Source organism: Rhinopithecus roxellana, chromosome 4, assembly GCF_007565055.1.
Source record: "Rhinopithecus roxellana isolate Shanxi Qingling chromosome 4, ASM756505v1, whole genome shotgun sequence".
Lineage (NCBI taxonomy): Eukaryota > Metazoa > Chordata > Mammalia > Primates > Cercopithecidae > Rhinopithecus > Rhinopithecus roxellana.
This window is the reverse complement of record NC_044552.1, coordinates 121,001,708-121,020,991: the sequence shown is the minus strand read 5'-3', so window position 1 is coordinate 121,020,991 and position 19,284 is coordinate 121,001,708. Positions and strand designations below refer to the sequence as shown.

The 19,284-nt window shown below is 38.0% G+C and overlaps 1 protein-coding gene across 1 annotated transcript in view; it reads right to left on the bottom strand.

Annotated features, from left to right (window-relative positions):
* Positions 1–483: 483 nt before the first annotated feature.
* Positions 484–19,284, bottom strand: part of AHI1 (Abelson helper integration site 1) — a 226,399-nt gene continuing 207,598 nt past the window's right edge. Inside the window, 3 exon segments of the mRNA XM_030929352.1 lie at positions 484–639; positions 5,719–5,821; positions 17,237–17,295. Of these exon segments, the coding sequence (XP_030785212.1) occupies positions 637–639; positions 5,719–5,821; positions 17,237–17,295 (165 nt within the window). The 3' untranslated portion in view covers positions 484–636.

Genomic DNA, 19,284 nt, shown 5'->3' with positions numbered 1-19,284 from the left:
TTCATGAGTTTTCCAACACTGGTAATGTAACTATGATGCAATTACTACCAATATAAGTACCAATACTTGGACCAACAACAATCGCAATGGTTTATAACAATTGAGCTCAAAGGCCACATTGATTTTTCCACCCACAACTTGATTGTGATTTTTCTTTTTTTTTTTTTTTTTTTTTTTTTTTTTTTTTTTTTTGAGGCAGAGTCTCACTCTGTCGCCGGGGCTGGAGTGCAGTGGCCGGATCTCAGCTCACTGCAAGCTCCGCCTCCCGGGTTTACGCCATTCTCCTGCCTCAGCCTCCCAAGTAGCTGGGACTACAGGCGCCCGCCACTTCGCCCGGCTAGTTTTTTTGTATTTTTAGTAGAGACGGGGTTTCACCGTGTTAGCCAGGATGGTCTCGATCTCCTGACCTCGTGATCCGCCCGTCTCGGCCTCCCAAAGTGCTGGGATTACAGGCTTGAGCCACCGCGCCCGGCGATTGTGATTTTTCTAGAGTCATTCATAAGAACAAGTAGTAGTGGATCCTTTCTTCCTCCCTAATATCTGAAAATTCTGAACTCTGAAGAGAAATTCCATTTGGTTTAATTTGTCATTTTCACCTCTGTGCATTTGGGCATCTCTTCACTTTTCTTCAATTCTTTACTGGAAAGAAAAATATACAAAATGTACTAAATAAATTTGAATAATGTCTTCTGACTACAACCAAATCTTAGTGTGCTCAGGCAATAGCACAGGTAATAAAAGACACTGTGTAAAACATAAACACATACAAACACAACCAAAAAAGACCAAAATACTAATTTCCTATCTTCTAGTTTGCCTCTCAAACATATTGTTAGCATCTCTTTGGATCATTAGCAATTGTTTAAGGCTTGCTCCTGCATTGACAGGTTAATGTAAGCAAGAAATAAATATAATTCCCAAATATAGACACTAAAAACTCCAAACCATGAGTAACTTCCAGAAATGAAGAGCAGGCAATCAGAGTATATGAAATTCTTCATTCAATGGGAAAAAAAGTCCTCCTGAATGATATTCAGGGTTAGTGATTCGAAAGGGCATAGGTAATTTTATTAAATAGCATTCTTTCATTTAGTCTAAGCTATGCCTACTTTATATAATTAGGTTATTACATTTTTCAAATCAATTAAAAAATGGGTTGTCTCATTTCTGATTGATCAAGATAGCAACAATTAAGCATCTAGATGTGGCTCTGATGTAAAACAAATTATACAATTCATAAAAATCAAGAATCAATATGCAGATGAAATAAGAAGTTGCTTCCTTAGAGAGCAGGTAGTATTTGCACTACAACTAGTGTGAGATAAACTAGTGGGGCTAAACCTAACATTTTTTAATGCAATCATTCATACAGCATCGATGAGTTCTGGACTTACACAAAAAGGTTACTGTCCTTCCTCTAAAGAGAAAGGCTTAACACCTGGTTGTCCTTAGAAAATACATGGCAGTTTCAGAATGATGGCAAATCTGGTTAAGGTAGCAGTCAACTCCATCGACCACTCCTAAGAAAAAGTGACAGCTGGCACATTGTGGCAAGAAAGGGCGTCAGCTAACCATTCCTGAAGGGCTCTCCCTGGGGGCACAGGAGGGGCTGGGGACACCTGTGCTTTAAGGAACAGGCCCAATCTTAAATCAATGGTCGCCCTATCTTTTCATATAAAAAACATTTACATATGAAGGGCAAAACATTCTTTGTTACTTGATGTTTCTTGATTTTAAATTTGTTAAATGGAGCTACTCCAGGTAAGCTTGTATCATATATAGAAGCCCAAAAATATGTTCCAGGGAAGTTCATGAATGCACATGAAGTTGAGTATAAAAATGGTACAGATATGGCATGCCGAGGTATAATATCACTAGGGGCAAAAAAAGTCTCCCTGTACATAAACAGAAAAAGTACATAAAACTTTCGCCAAATTAGGATCTGATAAAAATGGAAAAGAAAGTAGTTTCAATGAAGGCTGGGCTAAAGTCACATGCAAAAAGGCAGTGAGGAGGGTAAAGGATCTCAGAGGAAGAATAAGAAAAAACAAAGTGAGAGGAAGAGTTCATGGTAGCGCGAGGACAACAAAGAATAAGAAAAACAGAAAAGGGAAGGGGGAGAAGGGGAGAACAACAGCTGGAAATTAGTGAGATGGATCCTGCACGTGCAGAAGATGTAGGACAAGGGAAATCAATCAGGTGGTGACTGCACTGTGAGAAGTAAACAGAGAAGCCAGAAGGACCTTCAGGAGAGGAACCCAAAGAGAAATTCAACTTGAAAAATCTAAAGTAGGCAGCAAAGATAACATCTTTGAGGGAAATGATTCAGACTTAGAAGAGGAAGAAACACACTGGATAGAGAATGACAAAGATGGCGCATAAAAGGGAGAAAAGAGACAGAATAAAGATGATCACGTGCACCCTTCGGACATTGGCCCACCCTTCCTGACGATGGGAGGAAAATCAAGAGTCGCACACTGGCTTGATGAACGCTAACAGCAAAGGGACCTGAAAACTAGGAGACAACAGGGATGTGCTGAAAGAGGGAGGAGAAGACATCTAACCAAAAGACAAGAATAAATGCAAAGCCATTCCCTCTCTATCTTCTCATAAAGTATCTCTATAATCTAACAGAGGAAGAAAGTAATGAAGCAAAGGCCTTTTTAAAGGCTCTTGTGATGAAAAGAGAAAGAAACATTCTTCTTAGCAAGCTTACGAAAACAAGTATGAAACTAGGTTAGTGTTTGTGTGTATATTATGTCTGGGGAATATGGTTCATAAAAATTCTGGGCCGTGGCTGGGCATAGTGGCTCATGCCTGTCATCCCAGCACTTTGGGAGGCTGAAACGGGTGGATCACTTGAGGTCAGGCGTTCAAGACCAGCTTGGCCAACATGGTGAAACCCCATCTCTACTAAAATACAAAAATTAGCCAGGTGTGGTGGTGGGTGCCTGTAATTCCAGCTACTCAGGAGGCTGAGGCAGGAGAATCACTTGAATCCAGGAGGCGGAGGTTACAGTGAGCTGAGATCGCACCACTGCAGTCCAGCCTGGGCAACACAGCAAGGTTCCCTTTCAAAAAAACAAAAACAAAAACAAAACACAACAAAAAAACCTGGACCTTACCCCACAAGACATTCAATCCAATAGATCTTTCCTGAAGGTTTACTTCTGTGGCAAGACACCAGGCTAAGTGCAGTAGAGGAAAAAAATGTGAGTATGTATTAAATAATAGCCCCTGACTGGAAGCACTGTCCATCTAATCAGAGTTCATATACAAAGCAATGTGTAAAACAGCCCTGAACTTGGGATCAAGAAGATTAATTCCTAGCTCGGCACTTTGTAGCTGTAACTTTGAAACCTTGGTTTCTTTAAATGTAGAAACAACAGGCTGTGTTAGAAAATTTCTAACAATTACATTCATTTTGAAAGAAATGATCGAGTAGTAAATATACACTAAGTAGATAAATGAGAAAATGCACAAAGTTAAAACAGAAGAAAAAAATCACTATAATCTTACTACTCATATAATTATTGATGTCTTTTGATGTATATTATATAAACTATTTTATAATCTTTTACTTAAAAATCATAAAGATATTTTCATGTCCATAAAAATACTTCCATAATATGATGAATAATAACCATATGATATTCTGTTATATAAATATTTCATATTTTAATCAACCCTTTATTTTAAAAATACTGCTCAAAGGAGTAGCCTTTTAACTAAATCTCTCCATGTGTACTTGAATACTTTCCTACAAGAGATTCCTTGAAGTTGAACTGTTAGGTCAAAGACATGCACATTTTGAAAACAAAACAAAAAAAACAAACCCCAACATATTACCTAATTATACTCCACAAAGAATGGATCAATCTTATAGTATTACCAGCAGTGTAAGCAGGAACCCACGTTCCATTTTCTCATCAATACTAGGTATGTATCATAAGTTTGAACCTTGTCATTTTGAAAGGGTAAAATACCATCTCGTTTTATTGTTTTTATTTTCATTAATTTGATCAATGGATGGTAAACATTTTTCATATGTCTGTGGCCATTTATATCTATCCCTTTAAGAATCCTTTAAGAATGTCCTGTGTATACCTTTGTCCCATTTTTCTACTTCTTTTTTTTTTTTTCTTGTTGAAAAAGCTCCTCTTAGAGCGTTTTGTTTGTTAAGGGTATTACTCTTGGCCAGGTGCAGTGGCTCACACCTATAATCCCAGCACTTTGGGAGGCCGAGGCAGGTGGATCGCTTGAAGTCAGGAGATCAAGACCAGCCTGGGCAGCAAGGCAAAACCCTGTCTTTACTAAAAATACAAAAATTAGCTGGGTGTGGTGATGTGTGCCTGTAGTCCCAGCTACTCAGGAGGCTGAGGCAGGAGAATCACTTGAACCCGGGAGGTGGAGATTGCAGTAAGCTAAGATTGCACCTCTGTATTCTAGCCTGGGTGACAGAGCAAGATGTCTCAAAAAAAAAAAAAAAAAAAAAAAAAAAAAAAAAGTATTACTCTTTTATGGGTAAATCTCTTCCATTCCAAGTTACTGTTCATTTAAAAATTCTGATGTTTTTCCTCTTTGACTTGCATAATTTTAAAGTTTCCATTATTTAAAAATCTGTTTTATAATGTTTTCCAATTCTGGTATCAAGGTTAAAAATCATTCATTAGCCCATGATTATATAATCTATATGCTTCTAATTCATCTATATGCTTCTGTACAATTAGATTTTAGTTTTCTACAATGGAAAAATAAAAATACGAAAATTTTGAATCTAGTTCCTACAAAATGACAAATTTATAAATGTGGACACGAACAGTTTGTAACATTTCACTTTCTTTTTTTTGAGACGGAGTCTCGCTCTGTCACCCAGGCTGGAGTGCAGTGGCGAGATCTCGGCTCACTGCAAGCTCCGCCTCCCGGGTTCACGCCATTCTCCTGCCTCAGCCTCCCGAGTAGCTGGGACTACAGGCGCCCGCCACCGCGCCCGGCTAATTTTTTGTATTTTTAGTAGAGACGGGGTTTCACCGTGTTCGCCAGGATGGTCTGGATCTCCTGACCTCATGATCCGCCCGTCTCCGCCTCCCAAAGTGCTGGGATTACAGGCTTGAGACACCGCGCCCGGCCTGGAGTTTCACTTTCAACGGAAACTTCACTTCTACTTGATAGAGAAAAGGCCTTCTGGCAGGCCTTTCCTGCCTTTCTTACACACCAACCCCTACCATCCAAACACATTTTCCCACTGGCCTGTCTCAGTAGAAAAAGTGGCCCACTCTTGAGCAGTGATCCTCTGGATTTCCTTAGGCCCCCTGGGACTAGCACTCGGCTCCGAAACCGCAGATGGCTCCTTCTCAAGTGGCTCTTTCAGTTTGTAAATATTCTTGTCATTCCCCTCGTTATAAAGATCTTCTCTATACCCTGTGTTTTCCACTAGTTACCGCCTAGCCTTTTCTCTCCTTTAAATTCCAGCTTCTAAAGAAAGTAAGACTTTTCTTACAGACTTTTTCCCTTTGGGCTGGAGACAATCTGATTTATGTTTTTGGGTTTCTCCATCAAAACTATCTTCTCCAAGGTCGCAAATGGCCTCCTGGTTACAGATCCCAAATGGGACTTGTCAGTCCTTGTCTCTCTCTGGTATTTGTCCTTGCTGACCATGCTTTCCTAAATCTTTTCCTGTTGACAATATAGCACAACTTTCTATTGGTTTTCTCTTACCTCTATTAGAGTGACTTTTTGGCCTGCTTGCTCGTTCTTCCTCACCTGTGTTTCCATTATGTGTCCTTGGTCCTCATGGCTCTGTTCTTGGCTCATTTCAGAACTATAGGAGGGAAAGATCAGAAACAAGGAGCCAGTAAAAGAGAGCTGAGGTAAAAGCTCAGATGAGGCTTTGATCTAGGGACGTGGCAGTGGAAATAAAAATGGGGATAAATGTGAGGATATGACAGAAAAACATCCGGCAGAACTAACAAGTATACGCGGGGGTGAGAGACAGGGAGCTGCTTAAAATAATGTAAACAGACACACCTTTGGCTGGTTGAGCTCCTTTTTAGCCATGATAAAGGGACAAGAATAAAATAAATGTCAAAATCTAAAACTATTATCTGTGGACTTACAGAATAAAATAAATTTCATCTGTCTCAGAAAAATATTAGATGCCTGGGAAAAATCGGAAAGTTCTATCAACTTAGGTGGAAACACACACACACACACACACACACACACACACACACACACACACACGTAAAACTACAGGACATTCATTAATGACAAGAAAGAAATGAAGGAAGTGTATATATAAGAAAGCTGTAACATCCTGATCTGTGGAATGAGCAATGTAGCTTTCCAAATGATTCAATGGCAACAGCAAAATATAAAACAAATGTTTTGTGGATGAGTGTGTAGTAATGCACTTTATATTAGGAGAAAGAAAACAGGCCGGGCGCGGTGGCTCAAGCCTGTAATCCCAGCACTTTGGGAGGCCGAGACGGGTGGATCACGAGGTCAGGAGATCAAGACCATCCTGGCTAACCCGGTGAAACCCCGTCTCTACTAAAAAAAAATACAAAAAACTAGCCGGGCGAGGTGGCGAGCGCCTGTAGTTCCAGCTACTCGGGAGGCTGAGGCAGGAGAATGGCGTGAACCCGGGAGGCGGAGCTTGCAGTGAGCTGAGATCTGGCCACTGCACTCCAGGCTGGGTGACAGAGCGAGACTCCGCCTCAGAAAAAAAAAAAAAAAAAAAAAAAAAAAAAAAAAAGAAAACACAAAAACAATGAAAAAAAAAAAGGAAAACAAGAATGGAAGAGAGTATCTTCTCTCTAAGTTGTCTAGGAATGGTGAGAAACACCACAGAGGAGCTTGAAAAAGATGCAAGAATTTCAAAATCAGGTATTAAATAGGACTGAATAGAGATTCTTGTGAACCAAATGGTATTTCCCCAAAATTCATATGTTGACACCTGAACTCCTAATGTAACTGTATTTGGAGACAGGGGCTTCTAGGGAGGTAACTAAGGTTAAATGGAGTCAGAAGAGTGGGGCTCTAATCTAATAAGACTAGTGTCCTCAGAAGACGAGAAAGATGAAAAGCGTGCTCTTTTTGCACAGAGAAGAGGCCACGTGAGGATACAACGAGAAGGCAGACATCTCTAAGCCAGGAAGAGAGGCCTCACTGGAAACCAATCCTGCTGGCACCTTGATCTTGGGACTTCTAGCTCCCAGAACTATGTGAAAATAAGTTTCTGTAGTTTAAGCGATGAAGTCTGTGGTATTCTCTGTGGCACTCTGAATAGACTAACAAAGAAATGTATAAGTAAGTGAAATGAAGTCAGATGACTGAGAATGAAAAGGTCAGAAATTACAAACAAGAAACGACAGTAAATTTAGATAGAATGATAAAAGAACAAAGGAAAGGTTAAGTTCTGGAAAAAAACACTGATAACACACAATCTTAATCTTTCTGAAGTGTGCCCTTTTGCCCTTATTTCCAAGGAATCTATATTCTATACTGATAAGGTGAATAAGGGAAGCAAGCCAAAGATAATACAGCAGAGACAATGATACAATGGACTGTGGCAAACTGGAGAATGGATGACTCATCTAAAGGAGGCAGCCCATCTCAGCTCATTGATGGATGTCATCAAAGAATGTAGAGCTGAGGTCCAGAACTCTGGATTATTTTCAAGAAGTCAGAAATCTGCATTTCTTTTAGGTGAAATGTTTAACTATCTGGACACACACACACACACACACACACACACGAGACCCCATGCATACTTGCTGGTCTGAGGGTATCCCAGGCACTGCCATACTTTTGTGCCTTAGCTCCTGACTTCCAGGCCCTACTCTTCTTGTTTACTCCATCGTGTCTATATGGTCTTAAATGCTGTCTTCCTCTTTGGCTTTCTCTGACCACTAAAGCCCACTCTAGGAAGATCAGACTGTAGTGATCCTCTTTCTTCTTTTATCTCTCACAATCTATACACAATCTATCAAAAAGCTACCTTGAAAATACATAGGACATGTAGACCTTTGCTGGTAGCCCAGATAGAGTAGGAGGAACTAGATTCACCTCTCGTCTAAAATAACAACAACAGCAACAAAACCTGAACAAAACACATGAAACAACAATTTTCAAAATACTGAGCCAAGCCACAGACAATGAAGATCCGCAGAAGGTTCCCCTCAAGTATCCAGCAGAGAACTGATGAGTGCACACATCTGGGAAAATTACTGGAGGCCCCGAACAGTGTTTATTCCCACTAGCAATGAACAGAACTGTCCCCGAGGAAGCCCAGACACTGGCCTTACTAGACAAAGACTCAAAATCCGTAAACAAAAATGTGTTCAAAGAACTAAAGGAAACATGTCTAAAGAACTAATGTATGAGCAAGGTCTCACTAAATAGAGAATATGAATAAAGAAATAGAAATTACACAAGGAGGAAGTAATACTAAATCTACACAGACTATTTCAGAAAATTGAAGAGGTGGGAATTCTTCCCAACTTGTTCCATGAAGCCAGAATTATCTCCTTATCAAAATCAGCTTAAGATGTTACCAAAAAAAAAAAAATTACAGACCCATATTTCTCATGAACGAAATGCAAGAAGTTCTAAAAGAAATTTTAGCAAATCAAATTCAACAATTTATAAAAAGGATAACACGCCCACTAAGTAGGGTTTCTCCCAGGAACTCGAAGTTGGTTTAACATTTGAATATCAATGTAATTCACCATATTAAGAAATTTAAAAACAAAAACCATAGATTACTTAACCAATGCAAAAACACATTTGAGAAATCAAACATCTATTCCTGACAAAAACTCTTAGGAAAGGGAAACTACCTAATAAAGGGCATTTATAAAAAACCTGGAATAACATCATACTTCATGGTAAAAGAGCAAATGCTTTCCTGTTCATTTCCCACATGATCAGGAACAAGACAAGAATGTCTATTCTCACTAGTTTTATTCAACACTGTATTAGAGGTTCTACCCAGTGTAACAGGGTGAAAAAAAAAAAATTAAAGTCACCCAGATTGTGAAGAAAGAAAACTGTTTTTTATTTGCATGATTGTCTACATAGACTATCTCGTGGAATCTACTAAAAGCTATTACAACAAACAAGTGAGTTTAGTAGCGTGACATAAAACAAGATCGACATACAATAATCGGTAGTATTTCTATAAACTAGTGACAAATACCTGTAAATTGAAACTTAAAAACAATACCATTTACATATGAAATATGTAGGAATAAATCAACCAAAGACCTATACACTGTATGTCCAAGACCTACACATTGGAAACAAAAAAAACATTACTAAGAGAAAATAAAGAAGTCGTAAATAAATGCAAAGATATATCATGTTAATGACTCAGATGATTGAATATTGTTAAAATGTCAATTCTCCCCAAATTAATATCTGGATTAAAGGCAATATCAATTGGAATATGCTATAGAAATTCATAAGCTAATTCTAAAATTCATGTGGAAATGGAAAGAACCCTAAATATTAAATAGTCAAACCAACTTTGAAAAGGACAAAGTTGGAGGACTAATATTATCTGATTTCAAGACATACTATAAAACTACTCAGTAATTAAAATAATGTGGTAGTAGCATAAAGATAGAGAAATAGAAAAATAATTGGCTGGGTGCTTTGGCTCATGCCTGCAATTCCAGCACTTGGGGAGGCTGAGGCAGGTGGATCACTTGAGGCTAGGAGTTTGAGACCAGCCTAGCCAACATAGTGAAACCCCATCTCTACTAAAAATACAATAAATTAGCCGGGTGTTGTGGTGTGCACCTGTAATCCCAGCTACTCAGGAGGCTGAGGTAGGAGAATCACCTGAACCCGGGAGGCGGAGGTTGCAGTGAGCTGAGATCCGGCCACTGCACTCCAGCCTGGGCGACAGAGCGAGACTCCGTCTCAAAAAAAAAAAAAAAAAAAAAAACACCAAAACCCAAATTAGCTTGTGTAGTGGTGTACGCCTATTAATCCAGCTACTCGGGTGGCTGAGGCAGGAGAATTGCTTGAACCCTGGAGGCAGAGGTTTCAGTGAGCCAAGATCATGCCATTGCACTCCAGCTTGGATGACAAAGGGAGATTCTGCCTCAAAACAAATAACCAACCAACCCTCCCCAAAAAAACCCAAAAGAAAAACAGAAAAATAACAGATAGACCATAAACAGACCCACATATATATTAAGAGCTGATTTTCAACAAACGTGCAAGGCCATTCAGTTGAGACCGAGTTGTTTTTCAACAAATGATGGTGGAACAACTGGATATCCAAATGCAAAAAAAAAAAAAAGAAAAAAAGCAAACTCTGATCCAAAACTCCCATCACATATCACACACACAAACTAAATGAAAACAGTTCATAGTCTTAAATAAAAAATTATAAAACTTCTACAAGAAAATATAAGAGAAAACTTTAGTGGCTTTGAGTTGGCAGAGGTTTCTTAGACATTATACTAAAGTATGATTTGTAAAAGAAAAAATTTGATAAATGTGACTTCAACAAAGTAAAAAAATTTGCTCTTCAAAAGTCACTGCTAAAAGAATAAAAAGGCAAAACAGAGATTAGGAAAAATATCTGAAAATCACATAGTTGATAAAGAACATATTTAGAATATATAAATAATTCTTAAAACTTAATAAAACAAACAACCTAATACAAATGAGTAAAAGATTTTTTTTTTTTTTTTTTGAGACGGAGTCTCGCTGTGTCGCCCAGGTTGGAGTGCAGTGGCGCGATCTCAGCTCACTGCAAGCTCCGCCTCCCGGGTTCACACCATTCTCCCGCCTCAGCCTCCGAGTAGCTGGGACTACAGGCGCCCGCCACCTCGCCCGGCTAGTTTTTTGTATTTTTAGTAGAGACGGGGTTTCACCATGTTAGCCAGGATGGTCTTGATCTCCTGACCTCGTGATCCACCCGCCTCGGCCTCCCAAAGTGCTGGGATTACAGGCTTGAGCCACCGCGCCCGGCTAGTAAAAGATTTGAACAGAAATTTCACCAAAGAAGATGTATGCATGGAAGATAAGCACATTAAAGGATGCTTATCATCATTAGTTGTTGGGGATATGCAAAATCAAACCACAACGATATATCTCTACATGTATTAGAATGGCTAAATTAGAAGGACTAACCATATGAAATACTGGTGAGGAAGCAGAACTCATACATGTTGGTAGATGGTAGGACTGTAAAATGGTACAATCATATGGAAAACAATTTGGCAGTTTCTTAAAAAGTTAAGCATAAACAAACTATATAATCCAGCCGTTCTACTCCTAGGTGTCACCCAAGAAAAATGAAAGCATAACCTTCTTCAATGCCTCTTTCAGTGACACGATGTTAAACAAAAAACCCTCCTATGTTCATACAAAGACTTGTACATAAATGTTGATATTAGCTTTATTTGTAGTAGCCACAAAAACTTGTACATAAATGTTGACATTAGTTTTATTTGTAGTAGCCGCAAAGTGGAAATGATTCAAAGGTCCATCAACAAAAGTACATGAATAAACAAACTGTGGTATTTAAAACTCTAGACAGTGAGAGAAAGTAGATCAGTGATTATCTGGGGATACGGCTCAGGCAAGGGAAGAAAGATGTAGGAGGGCAAAATTACAAAAGAGCATCAGAAGTCTTAGAGAGATGGTATGCTCATTACCTTAATTGTGGTGATGGTTCATGGGTATTTACCCATGTCAAAACTTAAACCGTTTATTTTATTTTATTTCATTTTATTTTTTTGAGATGGAGTCTCACTCTGTCTTCCGGGCTGGAGTGCAGTGGCACGATCTTGGCTCACTGCAATCTCCACCTCCCAGGTTCAAGCGATTCTCCTGCCTCAGCTTCCTGAGTAGTTGGGATTACAGGCGCCCGCCACCACGCCTGGCTAATTTTTTTGTATTTTTTGTAGAGACGGAGTTTCACCATGTTGACCAGGCTGGTCTCAAACTCCTGATCTCAGATGATCCATCTGCCTCGGCCTCCCAAAGTGCTGGGATTACAGGTATGAGCCACTGTGCTTGGCCGCAATTTATTTTATATCAAGTGTATCGCTCTATAAATTAGAAATACATGGCCGGGTGTGGTGGCTCACGCCTGTAATCCCAGCACTTTGGGAGGCCTAGGCAGGTGGATCACAAGGTCATGAGTTTGAGACCAGCCTGGCCAAGATGGTGAAACCCCGTCTCTACTAAAAATACAAAAATTAGCCAGGCATGGTGACATGCACCTGTAGTCCCAGCTACTTGGGCGGCTGAGGTCAGAGGATCACTTGAGCCTGGGAGATCGAGGCTGCAGTGAGCCGTGCACACCAGCCTGGATGACAGAGCAAGACCTTGTCTCAAGGAAAAAAAAAAAAAAAAAAAAAAAAAAATATATATATATATATATATATATATATATATATATAAATATATATATATGCATACACAAAATCTGACCTCTTCTCACTGACTTCATTGCTCCCACTTTTTTCCAAGGCACCACCACCAAGTCTCACCTGGATAATTTCAATATTATTTTAACTGGTCTCCCTGATTCAACCCTTGTCCATTAATGTCTATTCTTACCTTAAATGTCAGAGGGATTCTGTTAAATTGTAAGTCACTTCCTGTGTTTAATGGCTTCCTGCTTCACTTGATGTAAAAGCCAAAAGTCTTACAATAGTATATAAGGTCTTGTTACTGTCTCTGATTTTATCCAATCTCTCCCACTTGCTTACTCTACTCTAAAAACCCTAAAATTTCCTTACTTTTCTTTGAGGGTAACAGGTATGCTTCTGTTCAGGGCCCGAGTCACCTGTCTTCTACCTACTCACATTACTCAATTCCCTGCCTCCTTCCACTTTTCTCAGGCCTTCTCTCACGCCCCGATTTATAACTGCAACCTTCATGTCTCCTCTCCTTTCCCCTACCCATGCTTTATTTTTCTCCATAGTGTAGCATACATCTGGTATAATTAGACATTTCACTTATTTTGCATGAAGGTAAATAAAATGTTAGCTCCTTATAGCAGGGATTTTTTTATCTGTTTACTGCTGTATCCTCAGTGCCTAGAATACTGTGTGTGACATCGAGGGTGCTCAGCAAATCTATATTTAGCAAATGACTGTATTATGTGTCTGTCTTCCTGGCCACACTGGGCACTTCCACAATGTACAAGCTGTGTATTGTATCATTCGTCACTGCATTTCAGTGCCTAGCATAGCACCCAGATCAGAGAGCAGATGATCACATTTTCCCAATTGGACTAATGCTCACTAATGAACCACTGACACCTTGAAAGACTGATCCTGATCCTTCCTCTTTATGGCAGTAGCATCAAGGTCTAGGACAAGACCAAATTCTTGATACAGACAAATAATGTTTGCTCAGGCTCATGCAAAATGCTGGGCAAACACAGCAAGACATGTCTCCTAGCTCCACCTTCCATCATCAGATGCCCTCAAAACACTCACATTGCATTCTTCTAAAGCCACAATCTCTATCCTGTTTTTCTCTCCTACTGCAATTCCTCAACTCCAAGTCACTAATCAATCAGTCTCCTCCCACTCTCTCCCCTCTCTTCATAGCCCTATGCTCCTTTAGACTAGTTCTTTCCCACATCACATCCAAATACCCTCCCATAAGGAGGACAAAAGCTCAGTTGAAGCCTTACCTTCATCTAGAGGCCTTCTCTAGCTATGCATACTCCTCCTGCCTTCTCATTCAGCTCTCTTCTGTAATTACAATTTGCATCACATCATTTTCCATCTAATTATATTATTGGTTGCCTTTTAAATGCTTCTTATTTCCATTTCCTCATCTGACCTGTAACGCTTCTTTAATATTTCTCAATGCATCTAGCTCACTGCTGAGCATACTGTGAGGTCACGCACATGACAATAAATGGCTTCAATTTCAGAAACTGGGAGTGGGATGAGGGTAAAAAAAGGCAGAAAAGTGGTGAGTAGCAGGATTATTTTAGAAAAAAAAAACGTGGACTATAAACTACCTCCTCATAAAAAGAAACAGAAATGAAAGAGCCTAGAATGGTTATTATAAAGATGGAAAAAACATACAGTGAAGTGATAATCCTATCACTTGGATTTGACATTTATAAGGAATTTGACATTATACTTGGAATTGACATTTATAGCTGCACTAGATTAAGAAGAGATTTCATTCATTGAGTTCAGATTCAGGGCTTATAAATAAAAGACTTTAATATGATTAACTATATGAATTAACCTCCCTCTGAACAAAGTTGTTAATGAAATAAAGGATGCTATGTTAGAAAAACCCAACAAAATTCAATATAGGCTATATTAGTAACTATGGAACATTAATACTACTTGTTAAGGATGACAACATATTTATAGCAGCCTCCTTGCCAACTCTGACTGAGGCAGCAGATCATATATGAAGAAATATCATGGGGCATGCGGTATAAAAGGTAGAAGTTTAAGATTTTCAGGAAAATACCTTTGTTAAATTAACCTATAGAAGTTTCTTCTTGATATCTTAAAAAAGAGAATGTAGAGAATGTAGTTTTACTAAAATGTGTATAAATTGCTTGCACAGAAGTGACTGATATTTCTAAAAAAAAAAAAAAGAAATTCAAGTGGAGAGTAATAAGAGGCCGAATGTGGCTTATTTACATATATTGCTCAACCAACTAATAAGCAAATGTTACAAACTGAAAGCCAGGGCTGCAAAGAAACAAAAAATTAGCCTCTGTCCATTTACTTGGGTACAAGAAACTCATTTAGGTAAATCAAAGAAATGACTTCTTTGTACTTGCTGGGATCTAGTGTTTCCACCATCAACTCGCCTACAGTTTTCAAGTCATGAGAAATCTATCTTAATTCATCCTTACTTCTAAGAAATTCTAAGTAGGGAAAGTCCAAAAGCCTTAGATGAATTTGGGCATTTAGACATATCTGAACTTCTCATGAAAATTTTTATTTTCAGAAGCATCTTCAAAAAGAGAAGCTGAGCTATCCTGACATCCTTTAGAAGCTGAGATGTTTGTGAGGTTTTATTGAACTTTAATCTGGAGGGCATGACATGGATCTCTGTATCTTGTGAAAACTGGTATAAAATGTAGACCGAGTGAGGTGATTGTAGGAGATATTTTTTCATTTGCATAATATTAAGTAAAAAGTTCTCACAATTTTTATGAAATATGTGCAAAGACACCAAGAGCACTGTTCCCATGATGTGTTAAACATGGTCATTTTTTTTTTCCAGTTGTTGAAACAGTCTGTCCTTATTGTTTCTAGTGTATTTTGTTGTTGAGTATAAGCTCCTTAGGGTCAGTGACTATTTATCCACTATTATGTAAAATTTTAATTGTCCAGAGACTGGAACTAAAAACATAATCTGACAGATAACAGAAAAACAAGAAACTATAAAACCTGGGATGTGTGCTTGAACCATATGACAGGCAGAGGGACGGCATAAGAAGAACCACAGACTGAAATCAGGGGACCCATGTTGTGGGACTGGGTCTCCACATACCACATGCAGGGATCCGAGACAAGTCATAGCCTTTTAGATCTTGTTTCTCCATTTGAAAAACAAGAGTCAGAATACTGATCTGTCCCTCCTCCAAGGATACTATGAGAATCAAATGTAATAACACGAGTGAATGTGCTCTGAAGCTATACAGGGCTATAAATAGTTACATGATTGGTTTTTTCTCTGAAAAAGAAAGAAAACTTACAACAAAATGATAACTTACCATGGAGTCTGTGAATACTAAATCTAGCTAAAAAGAAAATCAACAACAACAACAAGAAGCCAGTAGTCTGGGAATCTGGAGATTTTAGGTTGTGGTTCAAGTGCTAACAAATACGCCCTGTGAAATTTGCACAAGGCCTTTCCCGTTAGTTTTCTTAACTATAAAACAGAGAGATTATAGAAAGAATTTCTAAGGTATCTTCCAGATCATGATTCTGTGACTCTTAAAAATTACATTTGTCTTTCATCTGTATAATGAAATACTTCTTGTGAAATGCTGCATGATTTTATTAGACAATTCCTGTAAATAACTGTCATCTGAATCAGAATTTTTGTACTGGAAGAGACATATTATTCGTCAAATTGCCAAAGCATAGAGCAGGATTAACTTGAACAAATATTTTCCCCAAGGAACCTCAGCAGGGATTGTCTGTGTGCATGCCTGAGTAAGCAAGCACCCAGCAATGTATGTGGGGGTGGTGGTGATGGGATCCGAGGGTATGATAGCTAAGCTGTTCAAGGCTGTTACACTCCTGTTATATTTTGTTAGTAATGTAATTTGAATATAAAGTTTAGACATAATGTTAGGTCCAAAAGATAATCTAAAATGATAAAAATTGAGAAATATTTTGGGAACGTTTTGATGTAAAAATTTTTTTTGAGGTAAAAGAGTGACTTTGTATGGCCATATTAAGTGAAACAGCAAGTACTAATTAAAAATATAAAAACTTTCCAGAGTTCTTTTAAAATAAATACTTCAAAATAAATTACTCAAATACGTTAAGCATTTATAGAGAATATATAAAGACAATGTTCTGCTTATTAGCTTTTTTCTTAATGCTTCAAAAAAGGCATTCATAATTTTACTTTTAGCACATCATTGTTTTCAGTTAATGGTATTTCAAAATAGTACTCAAGTAAAAATAAATGACAAAATAGGTCCTCTAAAGTTTTGTGTGATACTAGTTTAATAGGATTTCTTATAACTTTGTAATAATACACATTCTCAGAGTCCAACTATTAAAATATTCATAGTTCAAATGGCCGGGCACAGTGGCTCATGCCTGTAATCCCAGCACTTTGGGAGGCTGAGGAAGCTGGATCACCTGAGGTCAAGAGTTCAAGACCAGCCTGGCCAACATGGTGAAACCCTGTCTCTACTAAAAATACAAAAATTAGCTGGGAACGATGGCGTGTGCCTGTAATCCCAGCTACTTGGGAGGCTGAGGCAGGAGAATTACTTGAGCCCAGGAGAGGAGGTGGAGGTTGCAATGAGCCGAGATTGTGCCATTGTACTCCAACGTGGGAGACAGAGCAAGGCTTCGTCTCAAAAAAAAAAAAAAAAAAAAAAAGAAAAGAAAAAAAATTTGTAGCTTAAACAAGCTAAATTTAACTTATAGTTTGATAATATTATAAAAATGAGAAATGGAGAAATTGTCCTTAAAAGAAAACCCCATTTATCACTGCATATTATTTTGAAGAAGTTGCTTACTGTGTCATAGATTCTGAGCCTAGTCTGAAGTCCTGGGACTTGTTCTTATTGATTGATTGCTGTGGAAGAAGAGGAAAAACAAGTAGTAAGTAAAAAATGAGAAAAGACAACACAGTCAATATTCACATGCTGGAAACCCACCAACTTCCTGAATGGGGAGAGAATACACCTGTTCTGAACAGGAATGTCTATCAGGACAATATATTTGCTCCCATGAAAAACCAAGGAAGCAGTTCTCCAGAGAGTTTAAGCGCTCTTTATAAGTAAAGTCAGCTTTCAGGTATGTGACAAAAAAAAAAAAAAAAAAAAAAAAAAAGAAAAATTCAGTTGTGAATCAGTTTAAATTAATCTCCCAATACAATGTGGTATACTACTTAAGCTCTAAATATATCTTTCAGCCTATCTTTCCTTCATATGCTTTATAGTATACTCTATATTTTCAGAGTAATACACATTGAGCCATATGCAAGATTTTGAATTTGAAAACTCTTTAAATCTACAAAATGTGCTCAGTATATCTTGTTTTATTAACGGCACCTTCATGAGAAAAACAATAAGCACTTTCAAGGGTACCAAATTATAACCTGAATGTTGGATACTTCCTTTAGAATCTGAAACATTAACTTCAAATTATACTGAGGGAAATAGAGTTTGATATGATATATAGTATTCTATAAATCAACCTAATGTTGCTGTAAAATGAATTGCAATTTTTTTTAGAGATAATCACATGTTATGGAAAGGATCCGTTAAACATTCACAAAGAAAATACGAATTGTTATTATGTTGAAGTTCAATAATATACAAATGAAGGAGATATACCATATGTTCCTAATTATTTCAGTAATCCAGAAAACATAAAAACAAAATGAAATGAAAGAAAAGGAGTACAACCTTCTCTTTCAGTCTTGTTTGAGTAACTGCTTTCCCGGTGTTATCTCTACTGAAGCTTGTTTGGCCTTTTTAGATTTCCTTCTTCACAATCAGATTTCTGCAAGATCATTCTTCAGCAAGATTTGGCACTATCTTTAAACAAGCATTACTTTTCTTACAGATTTCAAGAGGATATTATGCTTTTCTCGACCACAATTATATGACTATTACTGCTAACTGTATAGCTTTAAGTCAAGCATAATAAAAACAAAAATTGAAGAGCAAGAAGACTTTGTGGTAAAAGGTGAGTGTTGTAACAGGTGACCCAATTTGGTAGAACAACAAAAGTACCCATGACATCTTGATTTTTCTCCACCAGTGGAATTGCTCTGACTCAGTTAAAACGTGTTTGGGAAAAAAGTACACAGACACAGGAAATCTCAGATTCAACTACTAATTCAGACTGCCCTCATTCAACAAAGCAATAAGCAAAGAAAATCATCAAAACCTCAGAAAGCACCATCATAACAGAAATTATCCTGTTTCTTTCTAGACTTGTGAAATAAATTCTAAACACAGCAATTAAATTAAATGTGAAATGTTTTATTCTTTTCCTTTTTTTAGGGATGGGGTCATGCTTTGCTGCTCAGGGTGGAGTACAGTAGTATGATCACAGCTCACTGCAGCCTTGAACTCCTGGGCTCAAGCAATCCTCCCATCTCAGCCTTCTGAGCTGCTGGGGTTACAGGTGTGCACTTTCATGTCCAGCTATTCTTTACAAGGTCTCGGTATCATTTTTATCTCTTTGCCCATGGCAAGACCAGCATCTTACCATTAATATAGGTATATATGAAACTTGATAAAACTTTTCAAAAAATAACATAAGGGCTCTAATCCAAAATTCTCATCAATTTGAACCTATTCCAGAGGTTGAGAGGAGAGAAGTCACACTGAACTATTTATCAGCGTTAAGCCAATGTTACTTTTAATTATTTTTTGTTATCCTGAAAAATGAGTAACAATATGTTGCCATGTGCAGGTCTTGCCAATTCTGCTAAGTTTGTTCATGTGAAATGGATGCTGTGACGTCCTCAGAAAGTTTGTCTTAGGTATGTTAAACATCGTCCCTGCCATCTTTCCTACTGCGTATTCCTACTGCATATTCCTGGGATACC